Below are 23,250 nucleotides of genomic sequence, written 5' to 3'. Positions count from 1 at the left end.
TCGTGTTGGCATTTGCTCCCTGTCATGGGAAGTCTGCACCCCCTACAGACAGGAACTGTGGGTTTCTCATCTCTGGATTTCGCAGGGGAATGCCTGACACTCTGGGCTCCACAGATATTAAGAAGCTCCACTTTCACCTTTTGGAAGGAGCTCTCTGGGAAGGCAGTGCTGGGGGCAAGACTAGGGTCCGGGGGAATTCCCCTGGAGTAATGTGGATGGTGTTAAGAGAACATGAGGTTGGAGTCAAAAGATCTGGATTCAAACCTTAGCTCTACCTCTTGTCAACAAAGGATCTGGGGATGCCTTCACACCTCTGTGTGAGTTGTTCCCACAGGTAAGATGATGATAACAGGGTCTACTTAGCATAGCACCTGGCACATACTGAGTACTTTTTATGTTCCGGGTACTGTTCTAAATGCCTTAATTAATTTAATCCCTCTACAACTCTAGGAGGCAGGCATTATTCTCACTTTATAGGAACTGTAAATGAGGAAAATGAGGCTGAGAGAAAGGAAATAATTTTCCCAAGTTCACAGAGCAAGTGAGATGGTCAGTAAACAGCAGCAATGACTGTTCTGAGATAGCAATATGTGGGACACGATCTCCGAGACTCCAAGGAAGGACAGACTGCAGGCTTTCTGCTTCTGCACTAGCTCCAGTCTTGTTCCCTCAACTGCAGCAAATGACACAGACCCACTGGTGGTGTAAATAGAGTTAACATAATATATTTATTTTAAGTGCCATTCATGCATATCACTTCTGGCAGCAACAATCCTAATGACACTTGGAATATTTCTTTACAGCACTAAACAGTTACAAAGAATGGGTGCCGTTCATCATAGAGGCAAAATATGAAATCGTGCAATAGCAAAACTGTAGAAACATTAAAACACTGACTGGCCAACAGCAGTACAGAGAGCAGACTGTGTGTGCACAGAAAGCCAATGCATTTCATCACATATATACAATATAGATATGTACACGTCACCCTCTGAATGAACAATATCAAAATACTCTATTCCATTTGAAATAATCCCCAGATTGATTCCCTCCCACTTCAAAGGACATCTGAGAGACACGTATTTACAAAAACACACATGAATACATTTACATTTCAAAAACTGCCACAAATGCCAGTCGGATTATTCTCCTGGACAGAGTGCCCCCATTTGATTATATGCATTTGATTCTTTTCCCCAAGTCTTCAGTCAATTTAAGCCCAAGACAGAACTTGCTTTGCATTAACAACTACCCACTGAGACAGCCACTAGAGGGACGCGGTGCACCTCGCCAGGTAGCTGTGCTGGCCGGACCTGCCAGGAAGCCCGTCCTGGGCTGCCCAGTCCTGTGCATTAACTAGAGTGGGATGGGTCTGGGTGGAGGCTCTGCCTCCAGGGCCATTCATGCTAAGTTTAAATTCTCACAAAAATCTGTATCACTGCACATCAGTAAATGATTGCTGAATGGGAAATTAGCTTCACACAATTTGTAAAATCTTCATCAGTGGTTTCTATCTGAATCACTCAGTATAAGCTACTGCATTCCAATACTCAAATTGTTTAAAGTGCACATTGCTACCCACACGATTTAAAGATTCAAAACAGCTATTTTGGTATCTAGAGAACAGTGACTTGAGCAGACTAAGAATCACCCTCCCCCTTTTTTCCAAGCTTTTTCTCTGCAGGCCGCTATCTCATCTTGCCTCTGATCCATCTAAGAGGGGCCTATTGGCTGCCTTTCCAGAATCCCCCGATTTTTACTGATCCAAGGGGCTGGAACTGAATTTCCTTTCCCATGCCAAGCAGGGTCCAAACAACAGGAACATAGAGCCCTTCCTTTCTCCCCACCCTCACCAGCCCTTACCATGGCTGGCTTCCCAGTAATTCATTCAAGGCAACACTCCATTAAAAAAATACCCACAGACGTTCACGAACACTCTCACATACACACAGAGAAATAAAGATGTTTTGCTTAGTCCAAGTAGAGATTACTCAATCACAGAATCAGTAAGGGTAATTAAAGTGACTTAGGCATGGCTGACAGAGACTAGTAATGCTAAAGAGCAACCAGTGAGCAGTTAGTACTCCTTGATTTCATGGAACATTTTATTTCACCATTAGAACTGAAAGAAAAAAAAATCTGTTTTTGGTCTAAAGAACCAATTCAAAATCTATTCATTGAAAAAAGAAATCTCATTTCTCTCAGTTTCATTATAAAACTAAGACAATCAATCCATGCAAAATAACTGTGATATAAAACAAAAAAAAAACCAAACTAACAAAAAATCCTAAGATGCAGGCTGCATTCAAAGAAAGGAACCAAACGGCATGCATACACAGGCACACAGGACAACAGAAACAGCAGGCCACGCGACAGTTACTGCACTGGAGAGTGAGGCACACAGAACCCACGTGTGGCTCTACGCTCCTCTCAGCGCTCCCTAAATGGAAAGAGAATGGGGGAAAGCTGCTTGATAAGCACTGCCCTGCTGTTCTGTAGCCCAAATGAGCTCAGATTCAAATTCCAGAAAATCTTACTGAGCTAATGTCTCAATCAGCAGAAACGCAAAGATAGAGAATATACTCACAAGGCAGGAATAATGACAAAGAGAAAGACACAATCTCTCTCTGATTGTCTTGTCTGTAAACTCTTATCAAGAAAACTAATTCTGTGCTTGCAGACACTGCATTTCTTCTTAATGAACCCAACAGGAGTTGGGCATTCACAGAAGATAGCAATAAATATTAAAATAACACTTTTGAATAATAAATACGTAAGTGAATGTGGAGACACTGATTTGTTTAAAAAGCCAAGAATGCCCAGATTCTAATCAATCAAACACATTTAGAACTGGCAGACAGTGCAGACTTAGAAAAACAGATGCTGACAAGGTATAACATGAACTCTAGAATCCCCCAGGCATCAAAAAACATCCGGTCAGTCCTTCCTGCTACTCGGGAACAACGTGCCCCTTTAGATTGTTTGGAGAGTATCAAACTCTGGGTTCTCTATGACTTACTAAGGAGAACTTAATACTCACATTTCCAAAAAAGATTTTAAATAAGGGGAACTGGGCTTTGAAAAAAATCTATTTCCTTTCAGTTGCCTACATCAGTTAAAAGCATTCTGCATAAAATAGCCTAACAAGGAATAAAAACTCACAGTAACTTTCTTCTCAAGACACAATAATCCAATTAGAAAAAAACTGAAGCCTTTTAGTAATGTTTGTACACATACTTATACATATGCATCTATAAACTGCTTGCAGCAAAACAGGCTCTGTCTGAAAAATCAGTCTGGCACTTGTGGTCAACATCAAACTGACACAATATGCAAAAGCCGTTCAAATCACACAACAGTTAGGAGCTACATAGGGCAGCTGGCAGGGAGACAAACATGTAGTACTCGTCTGGGTCAGATAAAAGCAGTAAGTCATCCAGCTAAAATCTTGATTGTCTTCAAAAAAAATTTTGATAACATTGGTAAAATGATTAGCAACTTTGTTTTCTCCACTGGATTCTCTTAAACCTTTCCCTTCCACTGCACAGAAAGGTGACACTGGGTCTGGAGCCTTGAGAAACAAGCTCTACACAATTGAATCCCAATCAAAGTCATCCTGGATGTCATCTGGAGGCAGAGAGCGCCGCATCTGGAAGGCTTGGGAAGGCATCATGTGCTGCTGGCTCATGGCTCCGTGATGGCCTGGAAGGAACCAACATCAGCAGTGACTCGCGAGAGAAGGAAGGAAGACGAAACAAACACCTACTGAACACTCCTTCATGCCAGAAACTCAACGCACATGCTCTCACTCATCCACCCTCAAGTCTCTACATAAATGATCTCTATAAATGAAAAGTCTCTCTATAAATGATCCTCATTTTATACGTATTCTGCACCCCACCCCTCTCTCTGAAACAGGGAGTTCACTCCCTCCTGAGGTAGCTTCATTCACTGCTGGGAAAGCTAAAAAAGCCCTTCAGTATTAAACTCTGAGCACCAACCCCAACACATCACGCCTCAAATTACCTGCAATCGTTGTTCCTGGAGTGCTGAGTGCCTGTGGGATGTGAGGATAACCAGGGGGCGGCATCACTGAAGGAGGGAGATTTTGCCTGGAGTCTATGTACAGATTTCCTAATCAGATTGAAAAGAACAAAGAAGGAAAACCTATTACCATAAGTAAAACAATCAAGCATAAAAATCTTAATAGAATTGTTACCTAAAACTAAATTAAGCAGGTTAAGTGAAGATGAAAACAGAAGGGAGAATGTCTCCTTCTGGATGCTAAAACTCTGCCAGAGGTAATGCTGGATTTTCAGACAGGGTGCCGGGATGGGTGGATACCCTGGTACTAATTCTGGCACTGTCTCTAATTCTCTGGAAGCTTGCAGGCCAATTATGTCTATTGTTGTTACATACCTTATCATAGTTCTTAAGCATTTTCATATCCGTTAGTTCATCTGAGTCTCCCTCTAGGCCCACAATGAAGGCAAGACAGGGATTATCCCATTTTATGGATGAGGCAACTGACGCTCAGAAGGTTGAGCTGACTTGTCCAAAGACACATCAGTTTGACAGAGGCTAGGGCTACAATTCAGCTCTAATTCACAGGTTCTTTCCAGTAACAGCTGTCTCTACTGCCCTGATTTTCTTATCCTGAAAGCAGACCTAAGTGCACACAACCTGATTAACAAAGTGACTGAAGGCACAAAATGATAGGAAAGATTTATTATATGAAGTAAAAGAGCCACCTCCAAAGTGATTAACAATGTATTATTTAGAAGTGTGCAGATGGAAAATATAGATCTTATTTAAATAGCATTTCAGAAGGTTCTTATATTAATATGCTTTCATTGACAGCAGTCATCAAGAATAACAGCTCTTGTTATTCTTGTAAAATGTCAATTATACTGCATCCTAATGCAAAACAGAAAGGGAGGGGAGGATACATCACACAGGCACCCACAATAACTCCTGGGGAAGAACCATGGTAACATCGGTTTTACATTATGAAACATCTGGAATCCTGGAAAGGCTTTTCCCCTAAGGTACGCTGGTGTTTCACACAGACTACACTTGCACTCTAGGAATACCGTAATCAAACTAGGAAACAGTGATCATTTCCCCAGAGAAAACAGAAGGAGAAGAAAAGTCTTCCTTTTGTATTCAAGGTAGGGCACACTATCTTTGGCCACTCCGAGTCTCCACCTGCCACTGGAAAGTCAGACTGTCCAAGCTTGAGACAGTCTCAGAGATAATCTAACCCAGCCCTACTTCTGTTCATGTAGGTGAGGAAGTGAGATGAGAGAAGATGGGAAAGAACCAGGGAGACAACCCAAGACTTCTGACTTCCAGCTACCGCCTCCCAAGATGACATGCTTTTTTATAGAAAAGTTTAAAGTCAGAACTGAGGTCTTTGACCAATCTGCCATACGGAAGACTTCAGAAGAAGAGAAAAGTTATATGAAGTTATAGCTCTAGTATATTTTTGCAGGAGAAAAAGTTCTGCCAAGTGCTGACCAGCCTTCACATTTGTGGCTCATGTTCTTTCTTAAGGTTGAATCAGGCTACGGGGCTTCACTCCTCTGAGTAAAGGAGGAGACAGGTGAGAATTAGAGAAGAATCATGAAAATAAACAAGACGATGGGCATAAACTGACACCCAAATTAAACAAATGGCCTTAACTTTTTGAAACTGTCACATTCTTAACACTTTTATTTTCATGTAGAGATTCTCATTACTTCTCATCTCCCCCCACCTCCATGTTCTCATTACAGACTGAACAATGAGAGTGTAGTTGGACTTTCTAAGCAAGAAATTAACTTATAAAGCAGCTTCTAAAGATTTCTGAGATCCTATAATATTTAGAATGTAGTCATAAGAATTTAAAAATCTACACTGTACTTCACACCTAAAGCTAATATTGCAAATCAACTATATTTCAACAACAAATCTAATCACAAAACGTGTTTTTTGAAAGCAGACTTTTGTTGAATGACCATTCATTCATTTAAGAAGTATTTGTGCTAATAAGAATAAACGAAAAATAAAATTCCCAGCCTTTGTGGAACTTGTTTTCAGATTATTGGGAAGGATGAAGATGGGAGGAAGGGAGGAAAATAAATAGTACATTATATACACTATGGAGAAAAACAAGGCAAGGAGGGGGAAAAGGAGTGCCGAACAGTAGGTGTTATTTAAAGTAAGATGATCAGGGAAGTCATCACTTGAATAGGTGCTTTTTTAGGGAAAAACTTGAGTCATGTGTCTATCTGGGGAAGTCACTCAAGACAGAGGAAAGAGCAAGTGTGAAGGCCCTGAGGTAGGTGGTGTGTGTCCAGAGTGTTCAAGTAACAGTAGGGAGGCCAGCAGTGCAGAAGCAGGGGTGTGACAGGAGGGGAAGGGAAAAGAAGACAAGGTCAGAGAGTAATTGGGAACAAATAAAAATCTAAGATCATGGCATCCAGTCCCATCACTTCATGGGAAATAGATGGGGAAACAGTGACAGACTTTATTTTCTTGGGCTCCAAAATCACTGCAGATGGTGACTGCAGCCATGAAATTAAAAGACGCTTGCTCTTTGGAAGAAAAGCTATGACCAACCTAGACACATTAAAAAGCACAGACATTACTTTGCCAACAAAGGTCTGTCTAGTCAAAGCTATGGTTTTTCCAGTAGTCATGTACGGATGTGAGAGCTGGACTATAAAGAAAGCTGAGTGCTGAAGAATAGATGCTTTTGAATTGTGGTGTTAGAAAAGACTCTTGAGAGTCCCTTGGGCTGCAAGGAGATCAAACCAATCCATCCTAAAGGAAATCAGTCCTGAATATTCATTGGAAGGACTGATGGTGAAGTTTCAATACTCTGGCCACCTGATGCAAAGAGCCCACTCAAAGACCCTGAGATTTGAAAAGATTGAGGGCAGGAGGAGAAGGGTGTGAAAGAGGATGAGATGGTTGGATGGCATCATTGACTCAATGGACATATGAGTCTGAGCAAACTCTGGGAGACAGTGAAGGACAGAAGTCTGGTGTACCACAGTCCATGGGGTTGCAAAGAGTCAGACACGACTGAGCAACAACAAAAACCAGAACACAACAGATCCAGAACAAATGATCCTTTTGATCAAGGATCAAAAAGAAATGACCACAGAAGTCTAGGAACAAAGGGTTTTAAGAAAATAATCCAGGATCTCAGTCAAGAGAGAATCCATAAGAGATGTCTGGCCCCTCTGACAGGACAATAGTGGATGGGACTCAAGAAGACCTGAGTAGGCACAGGAAAACAATCAACAGGCTTGAAGAGAGGATAGGACAATGAAAATTACTGAGACAGATTAACAGAAAGAAAAAAGACTGAAGAAAAGCAAATAGAGCCTAAGGGACCTGTCAGACACTAGCAAGCAGCCCAATTATGCATTCTGGGAGTTCCAGAAGAAGAGAGAGAAAAGGGGGTAGAAAGACTATCTGAACACATTATAGGTGAAAACCTTCCAAATTTGATGGAAGACAGGAATATAAACATCCAGGAAGTTCAATGAACTCCAAGTGAGATCAAGTCAGAGGAACCCACACCAAGACACATTGTGAGCACATTTTCAAAAGCCAAAGATAAAGAGAGAATTTTGAAAGCAGCAAGAAAGAAGTGACTTGTCACATACAAGGGATCCTCAATTAAGACAATAAGCATATTCCTCATCAGAAATTTCAGAGGCCAGAAGGTCAATCTATTCAAAGTGCCAAAAGAGACCCAAAAAAAAAAAAAAACTGTCAACAAAGAATCCTACAGCTGGTAAAAGAGTACTTTCAATAGTGAGGCAGAAATTAAGACATTCCCAGATGAGTAAAAGCTAAGGCAGTTTGTTACTGTTAGACCTGTCCTGGAAGATAGTGGTCAAGAGAGTCTTGCAGGAAGAAATCAAAGGACACTAAATAGTAACTTAAAGCCATAAGAAAAAATAAAGATCTCAATAAAGGTAAATACATGGGCAATTATGGAGACAGCATTATCATAACAATGATTTTTAACTCCACTTTTTGTTCTATATATGATTTAAGATGCTAATATGTTTCTAAAAGCTGTTAGTATAAAAGTTCATATTACTGTAACTTTGGCTTGCAGCTTCACATATTTTATACATAATTTAAGAGACTAACACATTTAAAATAATTATCAGTGTATGTTTTGGGCATACAATGTAGGATCATGTAATTCTGAGACACTGACAACCAACAGAGGCAGAGGTGAAGATGAAAAGGAACAGAGTTTTCATATGTTACAGAAGTTACACTGATATAAATTCAAATTAGTGTGTTGTAATTTTAGAATGTTAAACTCAGTTGCCATGGTAACCACAAAGAAACAGCTACAGAATATACACAAAAAGAAATGAGAAAGGAATTTAAACATTTCACTACAAAAAATCAACTAAACACAAAAGACGACAGTAATGCAGGAAATAAGGGACAAAAAAAAGCCACAAGGAATAGCAAAGAAATAGTAAAACATAAAAGTCACTCCTTATCAATAATTCTTTTAAATATAAACAGATCAAACCTCTCAATCAAAAGATGGAGACTGGCAGAATGGATAAGAACACATGATCCAACCATATGCTGACTATAAGAGACTCACTTGAGATCCAAAGACACAAACAGATTGAAAGTGAAAGGATGAAAAGATATTCCATGCAAACAGCAACCAAAGGAGAGCAGAGACTGCTGTACTAATAACAGACAAAAGACTTTAAACCAAAAAAGGTTATAAGAGATATCTTGTAAAGTCCTACTCCCTCTAAAGGATATTATATATCAACAAAAGGTGCAAAATAGCAAGAAGACAGAACAATTATAAACATTTATAATTGTTTATGTACATTTATGCACCTAATAACAGGCTGCAAAAATCATGGAGCACAACAGAATTGAAAGGAGAAATAAACAGCTCTACAATTATAGTTGGAGACTTAAATACCCATTATTTCAATAATAGATAGAACAACCAGACAGAAGATAAGCAAACAGAGGATTTAACACAATAAGCCAACTAGATCTACTAGACATATATAGAACATTTTACCCAACAATAACAGCATAAACATTCTTCTCAAGTGCATCAGTTACTTTCCAGAATAAACCATGTTAGGCTACAAATCAAGTCTCAACAGATTTCTAAAAAATATTTATTTATTTGGCTGAACTAGATGGCACTCAACTCCAGTACTCTTGCCTGGAAAACCCCATGGACGGAGCAGCCTGGTGGGCTGCAGTCCATGGGGTCACTAAGAGTCGGACACGACTGAGCGACTTCACTTTCACTTTTCACTTTCATGCATTGGAGAAGGAAATGGCAACCCACTCCAGTGTTCTTGCCTAGAGAATCCCAGGGATGGCGGAGCCTGGTGGGCTGCTGTCTATGGGGTCGCACAGTCGGAAACGACTGAAGCAGCAGGTCTTAGCTATTGCATGGAAGATCTTCAGTCCTAGTTGTGGCATATGGGTTCCCTGACCAAGGATTGAACTTGGGCCCCTCTGCATACAGTGCGTGGAGTCTTAGCCACTAGACCACCAGGGAAGTCCCTCAATAGATTTTAAATGATAGATACCATACAAAGTGTCTTCTCTGACCACAGTGGGACAAATTAATCAAAAACAGAAGTAAAACTGGAAAATTATCAATTTGTGGAAATTAAATAACACACTTAACCAATGGATTAAAAAGAAGTCACAAGGAAAGTCAGAATATACTTAAGAGATAATACAAACAAAAACAACATACCAAAACTTATAGGAAACTGCAAAAGCAGTTTTAAGACAGAAATTTATAGCTATAAAGACTTACATTAAAAAACAGACCTACAAAAAGAAGACACCAAACCCAAAGCCAGCAGACAGAAGAAGTAGTACAGGTTAGAGCAGAGATAAATGAGACAGAGAACAGTAAAACATTGCAGAAAAATCTGTTAACACCAGAAGGTGGTTCTTCAGATTAAAAACTAAAAAGCTGACAACGCTTTAACTAAATGGACTAAGAAAGATCCAAATTATTAACATGAGAACTGAAAATAGTAACATTACTACTGATTCTACGGAAATCAAAAGAATGAGAACTCTTTTAATAACTGTATACCAACAAACAGGACACCCTAGATGAAACAGACAAATTACTAGAAACACAAAATCAACAAAAAGTGAATAATGAAAAAAGAAGAAACCTGAACAGACCTATAATGAGTAAGAAGATTCAATACATAAAAAAAACAAAACCTGTACAAATAAAATCCCAGGGTCTGATGGCTTCATGGGTGAATTCTACCACATATTTGAAGAAGAACTAAAACCGATAAGTGTAATATAACCGCATTAACAGAATGAAGGGGGGAAAGCCCTCACAATCATCTCAACTGATGCAGAAAAAGCATTTGACAAAAGTCAACACCTTTTATGATAAAAGTGTGAAGGTGTTAGTTGCTTAGTTGTGTCTGACTCTTTGAAACCCCATGGGATGTAGTCTGCCAGGCTCCTCTTTGCATGGAATTCTCCAGGCAAGGATACTAGAGTGGGTAGTCATTCCCTTCTCCATGGGATCTTCCCAATCCAGGGATCAAACCCACATCTCCTGCATTGCAGGGAGATTCTTTACCGTCTGAGCCACCAGGGAAGCCCTTTCATGATAAAAACACTCAACAAATCAGGAATAGAAAGAAATCACTTCAACATAATAAAAGCCATGTATGAAAATCCCACAACAAACATATTCAACAATAGAAGACTGAAAAGTTTTCCGCTACTATTATTAAGGCCAAAGCAAACATGTCCACTTTCACCACTTCTATTCAACTCAGTCCTGGACATCCTAGCCAGAGTAATTAGACAAGAAAGAGAGACAAAGGGCATCCAAACAGAAAAGGAAGAAGTAAATTTATCTCTGTTCACAGATAGAATTTCATGTGGAAAAATCCCTAAAGATTACACACAAAAAAACTGTTATAAGAAATGAATTCAGCAAAATAGCAGGATACAAAGTCAACATGAAAAATTCAACCAGATTCCTATATATGAACAATCTGAAAAGGAAATAACAATAAATCCCATTTTCAGTGACATCAAAAAGAATAAAATACTTAGGAATAAATTAACTTACTTACAGAGATTAAAAACTTGTACAATGAAAACTACAACACACTGATGAAAAAAAATTAAAGATGACATAGACACACACGTCATGTTCATGGACTTCAAGACTTAATATGTTAAAGCAATCTACAGATTCAATGTAATCCATATAAAAAATCTCAATGACCTTTGTAGAAATAGAAAATCCCATCCTAAAATTCATATGGAATCTCAAAAGACCTTGAACAGTCAGAACTATCCAGAAGAAGAATAAAGCTGGTAGACTCATACTTCTTTTTCTGTTGTTTTTGAGCTTTTTATTTTGTATTGCAATACAACTGATTAACAATGTTGTGATAGTTTCAGATGAACAGTGACGGGATTCAGCCACACACATACATGTATCCATTCTCCCCTGAACTCCCCTCCCATCCAGGCTGCCACATAACATTAAGCAGAGTTCCATCACATTTATTTCAAAACTTACTACAAAGATACCATAGTTGGACAATGTACTGGCATAAAGACCAATGGAACAGAATAAAAAATCCAGCAACACATATATATTTAGTTGAATGATTTCTGACAAGGTGTTAAGACCATTCAATGGAGCAAAAGACAGTCTTTTCAACAAATGGTAACAGGAAAACTGTATACACACATACAAAAGAATGAAATTGGGCTGTTATATTAACCATATACAAAATTCACTCAAAATGGTTAGACTTATATGTGAGACCTAAAACTTTAAAACTCTTTTAATAGAGCTTCATGACATTGAATTTGACAATGATTTCTTGGATATTATACTGAAGGTATACACAACAAAAGAAAAAACCCACTAACAACACAGTAAAAAAGAAAACAAAAGAATGGGAGAAAATATATGTAAATCTTATAATTCATAAGGAGTTAATATCCACAAATACAGAGAATTCCTAAAACTCAGCAACAAAAAAACAAACCTGATCAAAAAATGGGCAAAGAACATTTCCCAAAGAAGATAAAAAAAATGGCCAATAAGATGAAAAGATGCTCAACATCATTAATCATACAAATCAAAACTATAATGAGACTCCACCACACACCCACTGAAATAGCTACTATTAAAAAAAAAGAGAAAATAACAAATGTTGGCAAGGATGTAGACGAACTAGAGCCCTTACTGACTGTTAGTGGGAATGTAAAATGGTACAGTTGCTATGAAAAACAGGATGATGGTTTCTCAGAAAATGAAACATAAGAATTAGCACAGGATCCAGCATTTCCACTTCTGAGTATATACCCAAAATAACTGAAAGCAGGGCCTAGAAAATATTTGTACTTTCATGTTCACACAACACTATTTACAATAGCTAAAACATGGAAGCAACCCAAGTGTTTATTAACAGATGAACAGATAAATGTGATGTGTATAGATACATAAAACGACCATATGACCTAGCAATCACACTCATAGGCATACACCCTGAAGAAGCCAAAACTGAAAAAGGCACATGTACCCCAGTGTTCACTGCAGCACTATTTACAATAGCTAGAACATGGAAGCAACCTAGATGTCCACTGACAGATGAATGGATAAAGGAGCTGTGGTACACATACACAACGTAACACTGCTGCTGCTGCTGCTGCTGCTAAGTGGCTTCAGTAGACTTAATTACTGAATAATGTAACATTACTCAGCCATAAAAAGGAACACATTTGAGTCAGTTCTAATGAGGTAGATGAACCTGGAACCTATTATACAGAGTGAAGTAAGTCAGAAAGAGAAAGATAAGTATCATATACTAACGCAAATATATGGAATCTAGAAAAATGGTACCGAAGACTTTATTTACAGGGCAACAATGGAGAAACAGACATAGAGAACAACAGACTTTTGTACATGGGGAGAGGGAAGGAGAAGGTGAGATGTATGGAGAGAGTAACACGGAAACTTACATTATCATATGTAAAATAGATAGCCAATGGGAATTTGCTTATGTCTTAGGAAACTCAAACAGGCGCTCTGTATCAACCTAGAGGAGTGGGATGGGGAGGGAGATGGGAGGGAGGTTCAAGAGGGAGGGGATATATGTATGCCTATGGCTGATTCATGTTGAGGTTCGACAGAAAACAACAAAATTCTGTACAGCAATTCCCTTCAATTAAAAAATAAACTGAAAAAAAAAAAAAAAGACACAGAAATGAAGATTCACAAAAAGGACTAGGGTTCTAGAGAATATGGAAAGATCAAGTATGTGAAATAAGCTAGGATAACAACTGAATGAAGCAACTCAGGATAGAAAGAGAGGGCTTTTCAGCATCAAGTTTTAAAACAAGACAACAAACAGGAAAGAAGTCAACTTGGAGATAAAAGACATCAAGAAATTAAGATGAAGAGAGAAAGAACCTGGATACAAAGAACAGAATATAAATTTGAGAAAAGTGTAAGCACCGCAATTTCACAGAATAAATGAGATTGGCCATAAGGGGAAAGAATAAAAGAAGAAAGTGAGATGAAAAATGCAGAGCACAAATTTTGAGTTCAGAGTAAAACTTAAATGAGACTTCCATTATGTATATACTATTTAAATAAATTAACTTTAATTTTAACATTCTTAGAAGATATAAAAGATGTGTTGATTTTCATTGCAAGTCTCTACAAATTTAAATTGATAACACCTTAAAACTATGTTCTTATTACAATTAAAATGTACATATCCTTAAGACATTTTCTCGATTGGTAACTTGAAAGGTTAAAGACCACAAACAATAAAATAATCAAGTAAATCACGAGATAAAAACATAGTTTCTTTTATCTTACTTTTTCTAAGATATACCTTAAATTACTTGATTTCATTTCTTAGAAATAAAAAGATATAAATGGATCACTTCTATCATTAACAACATATCAAGTTTCCCTAAATAGTTACTAAATATGAATGAGAAAAAGAGAAAATCAAGAAGAAAATTAAAGCCATACCTGTTCCAATGTGCTGGGAAGGTTTTGTTGGATGCATGGCACCATGACAGACATTCTGCTGAACATTACTCTGTGAGTGGATAAGGCCAGTTTGTGTAAAGAACTGATTAAGAGAAGAACAGAGATCAGCAAATTGAACCTGATCTAAAGACCAGTTCTTGAGATCTGCCTGTCTCATACTCTCCATCAAACCTATGAGGAAAACATTAAAAATACTGTTAGCATGGTCCTGCAAACATTGCAAAAAAACCAGCAATTTTTTTCCAGCCCTCAAAACTTCCACTGGTAATCTTTTGCTTATGACATTTTCTAAATTATTCAAAGACTGATTCTTATTTCCCTCAGATCTCTTGTCTGTGACCATCTACTACATCAACTGGCCAGAAGACTTAATTAAGAATTTTACAAATTGTTGTTTTTAAGCGTACTACCAACTGTAAAAGAAACACTACATAAGGAGACGCTTACTTCAAAGAAACTTACAGTGTACTCAAAAACACACGATCATGTGTATTTGGTTATAAGGAAGAAGGAATCAATACTCACCTTGGAACTGTGAGAGGTCTACATCTGACCAATTAACACTGCTGGCAATTCGACAGCTTTCTTTGAGCATATCAAGTGTTGCATACCAATCACTTGAAACACCTATAAAAATAATACTGACAATATTATAAATCTTGGATAGCGAAAGTTTGAGCTAGCCTTATTCCTGGTATTGGATGATCCCAATCCAGTTTTACAAATGGATTCAAACCCACTATATCTTGTGTTGGGCAATCTGTTCTGTGAGACAGGAAGGAAAGGTATTATTTCTTTGCACTTTACAAATAAATGAAATTGAACCTAGAGGTGACATAACTTAACAAGGCCACTGTGATGTATCTAAGAATTGAACCCAGTTGTATTCTGCAAAATTCCAAGAGGCCCCATTCACCTTGCAGAAGTCCATAGCACCCTTTGGAGTTCTGCAATGCAGAGACTGCCTGGTCTGTGAGCTATGTCAGTTAAACATCTCACCAGAAACCATCAAGACCTATCTTATGAGCAGCAGACTTAAAAAAAAAAAAAAAATTCAGGGTATGAATCTATCATTCTAAAGGAAACACTTGGCAGGAATATGCGAAGAAAGAAAAAGTAGGAACATTCACCAAATACATAAACACAAAGTACTAGACCTCCCTGGTGGCTCAGGCAGTCAAGAATCTGCCTGGAATCCAAGAGACCAGGATTGGATCCCTGGGTTGGGAACATCCCCTGGAGAAGGGAATGGCTACTCACTCCAGTATTCTTGCCTGGAGAATTCCACAGACAGAGGAACCTGGCAGGCTATGGTCCACAGCATCGCTCAGCTGGACATGACTGAGTGACTAAGCACACATGCCAGACTAGGCATTTTATATCTGTATTCCCAATGTGATCCTCATAACAGCACTGTATACCAGGGCTGTTTTATTTTTATAGATAAAAAAATAACAAGACTAAAAGAGCTACTGCACCAAAGATCTAAGAGTCATAATGAGGATTGAAATGCAGGTCTTTCAGACACAAATCTATACTCTTTATTCTATACCACACTGAATCACAATAGATTGCAGACAGACTGTGCATTACATTCTTCTTTAAAATGCTCATTTTCCAGAAGGGCAAGAGTTAAAAACCAAAACCTGCAAGGGTTGCTGAGTTTGCTTATGTTATACTAATAAACTGTAATCAAGACAATAATCCAGTTTAATCTATGGATTAAACGATTTACAACTACAGGACCACAGCAAGGAAACATAAAAGAAGACAGATGAGTACAGACAGAAAATATATACAAGCCCCAGATAAAAGATTGGAATTCACAGCCAAACACAACAAGTCAGAAGACAAAAACTTACCAGAATTACAGGATACCTGTTGTGGGGGTGGAGGCGCCTGATGTGTCAACGTCTGATGCGTCTGATGCTGGTGGTTTGGATGGTGCTGTATGTGTTGGTGTGGAGAGGGGTGTTGGGGGTGAGGTGACTGGAGCTGGTTGTGTTGCTGTGGGTGTGGTGCTGGGTGCTGGGGACGCTGTGGATGCTGCGGTAAACCATGCGGTCGATGGGACGGATGTGGAGACGGCTGTGTGTGCATCTGGGGATGTGACAGTGAGACCTGTGCAACCGAATTACTGCCCGTGGTGTTGAGGCCACTGCCGTGACTGTTGGTCAGGCTGCTTTGGTTGCTGTGTGGGTGAGAGCTCACTGTACTGCTGGGAGAGTGCTGATACGAACATGAAGTGTGGGACTGCTGGGAAGATTCGGAAGGGATGTTCATCAAACCTGAGAACAGAGAAAGCAAGATCAGTGATGGTCAGATTTCAGTTGTATTTTATGACAGACATTTGCAAAATTATTTACAGAGCAAAAGTATATGCTGTCAGGAAGCAATTCTGGTTCAGTTGAACAAATGCTGATGTAATATCCACCATACCCTGGGCTCTGGGGTTACCGAGAAGAAACATCATTCTCTGTCCTCAATAGTTCATGGTCAAGGGGAAGAGACAAACACTTGAGGAGATTTTGTCAACATTATAAGTACTAAAGCAAAAGTAATCAGAGGGAATACAGAATCTCTTCTTCCCTGTTCTACCTAGTAAGGGGCATCGAAATACAAAGAAGCCCTCCCTGAAAAGGCAATATCTGGGTTGTCTTGAAAGATGTGCTGTGCTGTCCTTAGTCACTAGTCAAGTCCGACTCTTTACAACCCCATGGACTGCAGCCCTCTAGGCTGCTCTGTCCATGGGGATTCTCCAGGCAAGAATATTGGAGTGGGTTGCCATGCCCTCCTCCAGAGGATCTTCCTAACCCAGGGATCCAGGTCTCCAGCACTGCAGGCGGATTCTTTACTGACTGAACCACCAAGGAAGCCCCTTGGAAGATGACTAAATGTTAAGGGAAAAGAGGAAGAGGTATTGAGTCACATTCAAGATGGCTCTCTACAGGTCTGAAGACCTTCGGCAAAAGAGGAGAGTAGAAATAAAGCTCACTGATTTCTGATCTCTTTCTCTGACTACTCCAAAAACTTTAAGTCCAATATGGCAGTTTAAGGGTTAAGATTACATATTTCTTAATGCCAGAAAAGAATAATTAAAATCTCTGCACTACAATTTATACACTTGTAACTCTGGAGCATTATTAACCTCGTCAAGTCACAATCACCTCAATTATAAATAGGATGACAATGGTACGTGCTTCGTAAGAGTTGTTGCTAGGATTACAAGCCACTAAACTGTGTCTGTCTCAAGAATGTTCCATAAAAGTAATGAAACAGAGCAGTAGAGATGGCTGGTTGTTTGTTCATTTGTTTTGCTTAGTCGTAAGGATTCTAGCCATCTTGGGCTCAAACATGAGAAACTTACCACTGATATTTCAAAGCCAGTATTTTTGTACTGAGATCAGCAAAGCTGGATCTGCTTAGCAAAGTCTTACATGGGTTTTTTTATTTTGGTACTTATATAGGAAAAAAATTTTAATATAAAATTTGAGAAAACACGTGACTCTTACTTTAACCAGAAAACTAACTTCCTATACAAACTACGGATACTCACCAATATATGTAATATTTATGTATAACATTAACTTTCATAATATTTGTCAGTGATATGTATTAAAATGTAAAGGAAGGGATTTTTGTCTATTTTGTCTACTGCTGTGAACAGGTATACTCTCTGACCTGGAATACAGTTAACCTGCCAAACAAAGCAATGCTTTGATGTTTGAGTTCCCGACAATTTCTGACTGGTGTTCTATGGGCGAATAATGAGACATCTTGATTCTATCATATGACTCTGATTAAACCAGCAGCTGACAGGACATTAATACATAAATGCACCTGGGAAACCCCAACAATAATGCAACAATCTAGTATTTGTTTGAAATATAATACTGCATCTCAACCAGTATCTCTTTTAGCATGAAATCTGATTTAAGTATGTTGTACAAAATAATGACAACTACAATGTTTACTTGTAAGTGTCATACATGAAATCGCAGATTTGGTGCTACCATACTCTAATAGCTAACTCTTTGATAACAGCAGTCAGGACAGAAAAGCAAGGAACATCTACTCTTGTGATGCCACATTTACCACTCAAAACATTTCACATGCTAGACATCACTAACTAATCATGACAGGCCTTCCCATATGCCATAAATGCAGTGTCAGAATTCTTTACCACAGTGCTCCAGGACATCAGTAGTAATCAAATGAGGTAGGCACGTATGACAAGATAGATTTCTTATATATACAGACTATAGTAAAGGCGCAAAAGGCATTCAATCCTTATCATGATGGTAATGTTCTAAGATTAAGGAAAAATAACAGTGTTATCTGAAAATAATTCTTTAAAAAATTTCAATAAAATATTAACAAAAAAGTATTAAAACTCACCTTGTTGACTAAGTGACTGCTCAAAAACTGACTTATAAAGGCTCCGAAATGAGGCACTGAGATCTTCAAAATTATATTCTGAGAAAAGTAACTGTTTGTCTCGTTCTGGAAGGTTGTACTGTGGCTGCTGTTGAGGCGTTAATGACTGAGAGACTGGTTCTGGATGACTTGTCACCTAACAGGAAAAGAAAAAACCTACTAATTTAGTAGCTTTATATCAAAATTGATTTGTTACATAAAATATGTAACTAAAAATACTAGAACTGAAAATAGAATCCAAAGGAATTAACTTCCCTGTCTTTGGCTTTCCTATCATCTATTAAATTGTATACACATAAAGGGCACACCATAAATTATTAACTTGTCTCTTAAAGAATCACAGAAATCTAATCCAATCTCCACATTTCACAGGAGGAGTTACGTATTCAAAGGAATTAAAGGAGATTCCCAAGGTCATAATAAGTGATAAATCAAGCCTGGAACTCTTCCAGTTTCTGTGAAATTTTCATCTCAATTTCCACAGAAGCAATCTCATCTCAAACGCACTATACTCTGAAACTAACATTTCTCATTTGTTTATTCAATTAACCTTTAAGTACTTAATATACTGTTGAGTATTGCTGAGTCAGGTAGTATGACACTGCCCAAAGAAACAAGGAACTTCAATTCATCTAACTCTTCATTTGTAGGTAAATTTTTCTTTTTTAAATGAAACTTAGGGGAAATGAGAAGTGAAGGATAAAAGACAAAGGAGATGCTGAGAAAAACAGATCAGGGCCTTGAGCTCTGAAAGGGAAAAAGAGTACCATGAACACTAAAGTAAGAATTATCTCTGAAAATAGCACAACTAGAAATAAAATTAATGAAACATGGTCAGCAATATCTCTTAAAGATTATATCAAGCAGTGACAAACTACCATATGTTTTAGTGTTTTGCAAAATTAAATAAGACATGAGCAGTGACTATAAGTGGGCTTCCCTGGTGGCTCAGATGGTAAAGAATCTGCCTGCAATGCAGGAGACCTGGGTTTGATCCCTGGGTCAGGAAGATCCCCTGGAGAATGGAATGGCAACCCACTCCAGTGCTCTTGCCTGGAGAATCCCATGGACAGAGGAGCCTGTGGGCTACATACTGTCCATGAGGTCGCAAAGAGTCAGATACGACTGAGCAACTTTCACTTTCAGTGACCGTAAGTTTATAGAGCCTTTCAAAATGATACTCACAAGGAGTCTACAATAACCTGAAAAAATATGAATTTTGTGTAGGGCAATGGCTTCACCAACTGGCACTCTGGTGACGTTAAATGTTGTCTCCACACAGGCCATGTAAGCGAGTCTCAATGGCAGAATAATCTAGGCCTTTGAAAATCCTGTGATTACCCCAGAACAAGGGATGATGAGTGGCCTTACAAGCAGCAAATTATTATCTGATATTTTTCATCCATTTTTCTACTTGAAGGAAAGCAGTCCATCTCTCTAACTTGCAGGAATCTGCCAAGAGATGGTTTCTCATCTACCTCCTTGTTCCCAAATGGGGGTGGGGGGAGGGGTACTTTCTAAGGTACAGCTGCAAGTTGTGTAACAATTTAGGTACAGAATGGAATTTACTCCTCCACAACAGGCACCCATCACTTGCACGGTTTCTCATCTGGTTCCTTTGGTTTAGTGTCATCCTGTGGGACCCAGGGAGCTGACACCATAGTGATCTGGCTTATACAGTATGCATAAGTAACAAAACTGTCACAGTGCATTTAGCCTTACTGTGTCCTTAAAGGCTCAATCTATGGATACGTGATAAGCCCAACCAGAAGCTCACATTGTATTGTTGCTTTAGGAGCTCTTGATGACTGATTATCTTATTAAATGAAGGAGAAAAAAAAAGTAGTCTACAATGTCTAGTTTTTAACAGGGGAGTTTAACCCTCTTACATGTACTGGAATAACAGACCTGTCTGCTCCCACTTCTGTCACCTGTTTCTATAAAGGCTTCTTTTTCTTCTTATATTCTGTAATACCGAATTCTGTGTTCTTTGATTTCATTTCACAATTGTCTACTCTAATTATTTTAAAACAACTTAAAATTATTAAATCTTTGCTGAGTTTGCGTCAATGCTCCCAATCAATACTAGTCCTTTTCTATCATGACTTCATCATTACTGAGTTAATTCACCACCCAATCAGCTAAATATGTAACTTTTTTTCAGGAAGCGTGCATGAAAACAAGGGTAGGATGCTTTCCAAACTCTGTATTAAAGAATTAATGTCTTTTTTTGACTTCACAACTGAATGACAATTTGGTGGGCATAGTATTTGTAATTCTCAATCTATACCCTCAACACTCTGTATAAAAGTGTTCCATTATCTTTTGGCATTTAGTATTATGGAAGAAAAGTATGATTTGTGTTTCTCTGAATGCACCTTATTTCTTTTGCTAGAGTATCTATGATTACTTCATTTAAAAATTTGTCATGATGTGTCTAGATAGTTTTTTCCATTTACTTTTCTTAGAGCTCATTAACCCTTTTATTCTTTATTTCTTTTGAAAACTGCTTTGTACCAACTATTTGGGGACACCTATAATTTGCAGTTCTCCATACCTACTGCATTCTTTTACATAATTGTTATTCTTTTATCTGTTTTTTTCTGCGTTCTTGAAAAATATTTTTCCCCTAGAGCACTGTTAGTGGTTTTCAGTCATCTTTTTTCCTACATTCAATGTGAACTGTACAAGTTTTTGTTTCCCTCTTCTTATTTTTTAAATTCGGGTCCCCTCTGTCCCTTTTATGTTTTCCCTGTGTAGGCTTTTATCTATTTATTCATCTTGAAACAGAGAGTGATTTGATGAGATCAAATTTGTACCATGAACAGTGTGGCTGATGTGTGCCTCTCCTGGGCTTCTGTCTACTGGGGAAGATAGTTTCAAGATGACTTGAAAAGAAGTATCAGATAACAAGGGTCAGCATAGGAACAAGAAGACTCACACAGGTCCCTTTATAGCATACCTTAGTTTTCTAGACCCAATCTAAAAATACAAGACTGGTAAGCAACTGGGTACCAGGTCATCCTAACTTTTGGGGTTTGTAGAATCCTATTCTCAGATCCACTTCTGGGAAACAAGGTGATATACATATCCTCTAAGCACTTTTAACCAAGGGCTATAAAATACCATCAAACACAGCTTTAGAAAAGTAAAGTGAAAATTCTTTTCCTATTCCAATTGTTTTTCACTTGGACATGGAACAGATTAAGTAGACCAAAATATATAACATAGTACAACAATATGTTTGTATCTAACTTGCTAAGGTATAATAAAAATCTGTTTTACTTATCTAAGCTAATGATCATGAACTGACCAATGAGAAATATACATATTCACTTTTTATTTGCATTATCAATTACATTTTGTTCAGTTTTAAGCACTAAATGAGTACTCAACAAAGGAGTTAACTTCACTAAGACTTACCGGTGTGTAACTATGCACACTTCCAACACTGTTCAAATTAACGGATGCCAAACTCTGATCTGAGAGACTGTTGTTAAGGCTACTGCGTGGGCTATCACTACCATCCTGATCAGTGTTGTACAATGTTACCTACAATGAAAAGAACAGCAACATTTGAATGAGCAATTCCCACTATAAAAATTACATTTTAAACAACTCTACAAAAATACAACTAACTGGGACTATGGAAGGAAGGCAAAATATTACTGGTCTTTCCTTTGGTGTGATCTGTGCTCTATACTCACTAATTCCATGTTCACCACAAAATACTTTCAAACTGAAGGATATATCCCATCTAGAGGTACATAAATTCAACTTTCTAAATGGTACAATTAGTTCATCAACATTTAATAAGGGGATTATAATAGATTTTTATTGTTAAATATTTCTATAATGCATAAACTTATTTTTACTCAAGCTTTAAGCAAAACTGATCTTTCCTTCTTTCAAAATCTTAGGCATCAAAAAAAGAATACAAAAACCAGAATTTAGGCATCATGGTGTTTATAATATTGAAAAGCAGAAACTTAACTATCCAACGTATTTGCACAATCAATAAATATGTGATCTGATTTTAAAATAATATGCTAACATGTACATTAGATATGAAAGAACTATGTATCAAACTGTTACCGATGGTTAACTGGTAGGCAGCTGGGTATCCCTTAAGACTTTCATCACTGATGGTATATGTTTTTACAATGCTTAAGTCTGTACATAATATGCATTATCATTTTTAATTAGAAATAAGAACAAAAAGATATTTTTAAAAGAGGAAATTAGCCCAACTACCCTTTAAAGTTCTATTCATCTGCTACTACTTTCCTTTCTGTGCTCCTGCTTTCGTGGGAACCATTACTCCTGTACTGGCAGGCAGTAACTCCAGTGCCACCTAGGAAGCCCTCATTTGATTTTATGGGCTAATTAATTCTTGTTAAATGAAAAATATATATATATACTTATTTGGCTGCGCAGGGTCTTAGCTGCAGTATGTAGGATCTTCAATCTTTAACATGGCATGCGGTACCTAGTTCCCTGATCACAGACCAAATCTGGGCCCCTGGTATTGGGAGTTCAGAGTCTTAGCCACTTCCCCAAATGTTTCTCCAACAGTGGACTGTTAGCAACTTGAGTTCCCCCCAAAATAAGTGTAAGCATTACACTTATGCTCTCTACTCAGTATACAAATAATAATACTTGCTGAATTTAATGACCAATTGATCTATCACCACTCTTCTGTCTAAACTAAA

At 38.0% G+C, this 23,250-nt stretch overlaps 1 protein-coding gene across 6 annotated transcripts in view; it reads right to left on the bottom strand.

The window, feature by feature from the left end:
- Positions 1-709: 709 nt before the first annotated feature.
- FOXJ3 (forkhead box J3) overlaps positions 710-23,250 on the bottom strand; it is a 126,514-nt gene continuing 103,973 nt past the window's right edge. For all 6 annotated transcript variants that reach the window (XM_061412306.1, XM_061412304.1, XM_061412310.1 and 3 more), the window contains 7 exons: positions 21,962-22,090; positions 18,500-18,674; positions 15,964-16,389; positions 14,627-14,728; positions 14,081-14,272; positions 4,027-4,134; positions 710-3,702 (listed from right to left, as the gene is read on the bottom strand). In XM_061412306.1, coding sequence (XP_061268290.1) covers positions 3,587-3,702; positions 4,027-4,134; positions 14,081-14,272; positions 14,627-14,728; positions 15,964-16,389; positions 18,500-18,674; positions 21,962-22,090 — 1,248 coding nt within the window. In that variant the 3' untranslated portion in view covers positions 710-3,586. The remainder of the gene's footprint in view (positions 3,703-4,026; positions 4,135-14,080; positions 14,273-14,626; positions 14,729-15,963; positions 16,390-18,499; positions 18,675-21,961; positions 22,091-23,250) is intronic.

The sequence above is a fragment of the Bos javanicus genome, chromosome 3 (assembly GCF_032452875.1).
Source record: "Bos javanicus breed banteng chromosome 3, ARS-OSU_banteng_1.0, whole genome shotgun sequence".
Classification (NCBI taxonomy): Eukaryota; Metazoa; Chordata; class Mammalia; order Artiodactyla; family Bovidae; genus Bos; species Bos javanicus.
Note: the sequence above shows the minus strand (reverse complement) of the source record. Positions and strands in the feature narration are given on the sequence as shown.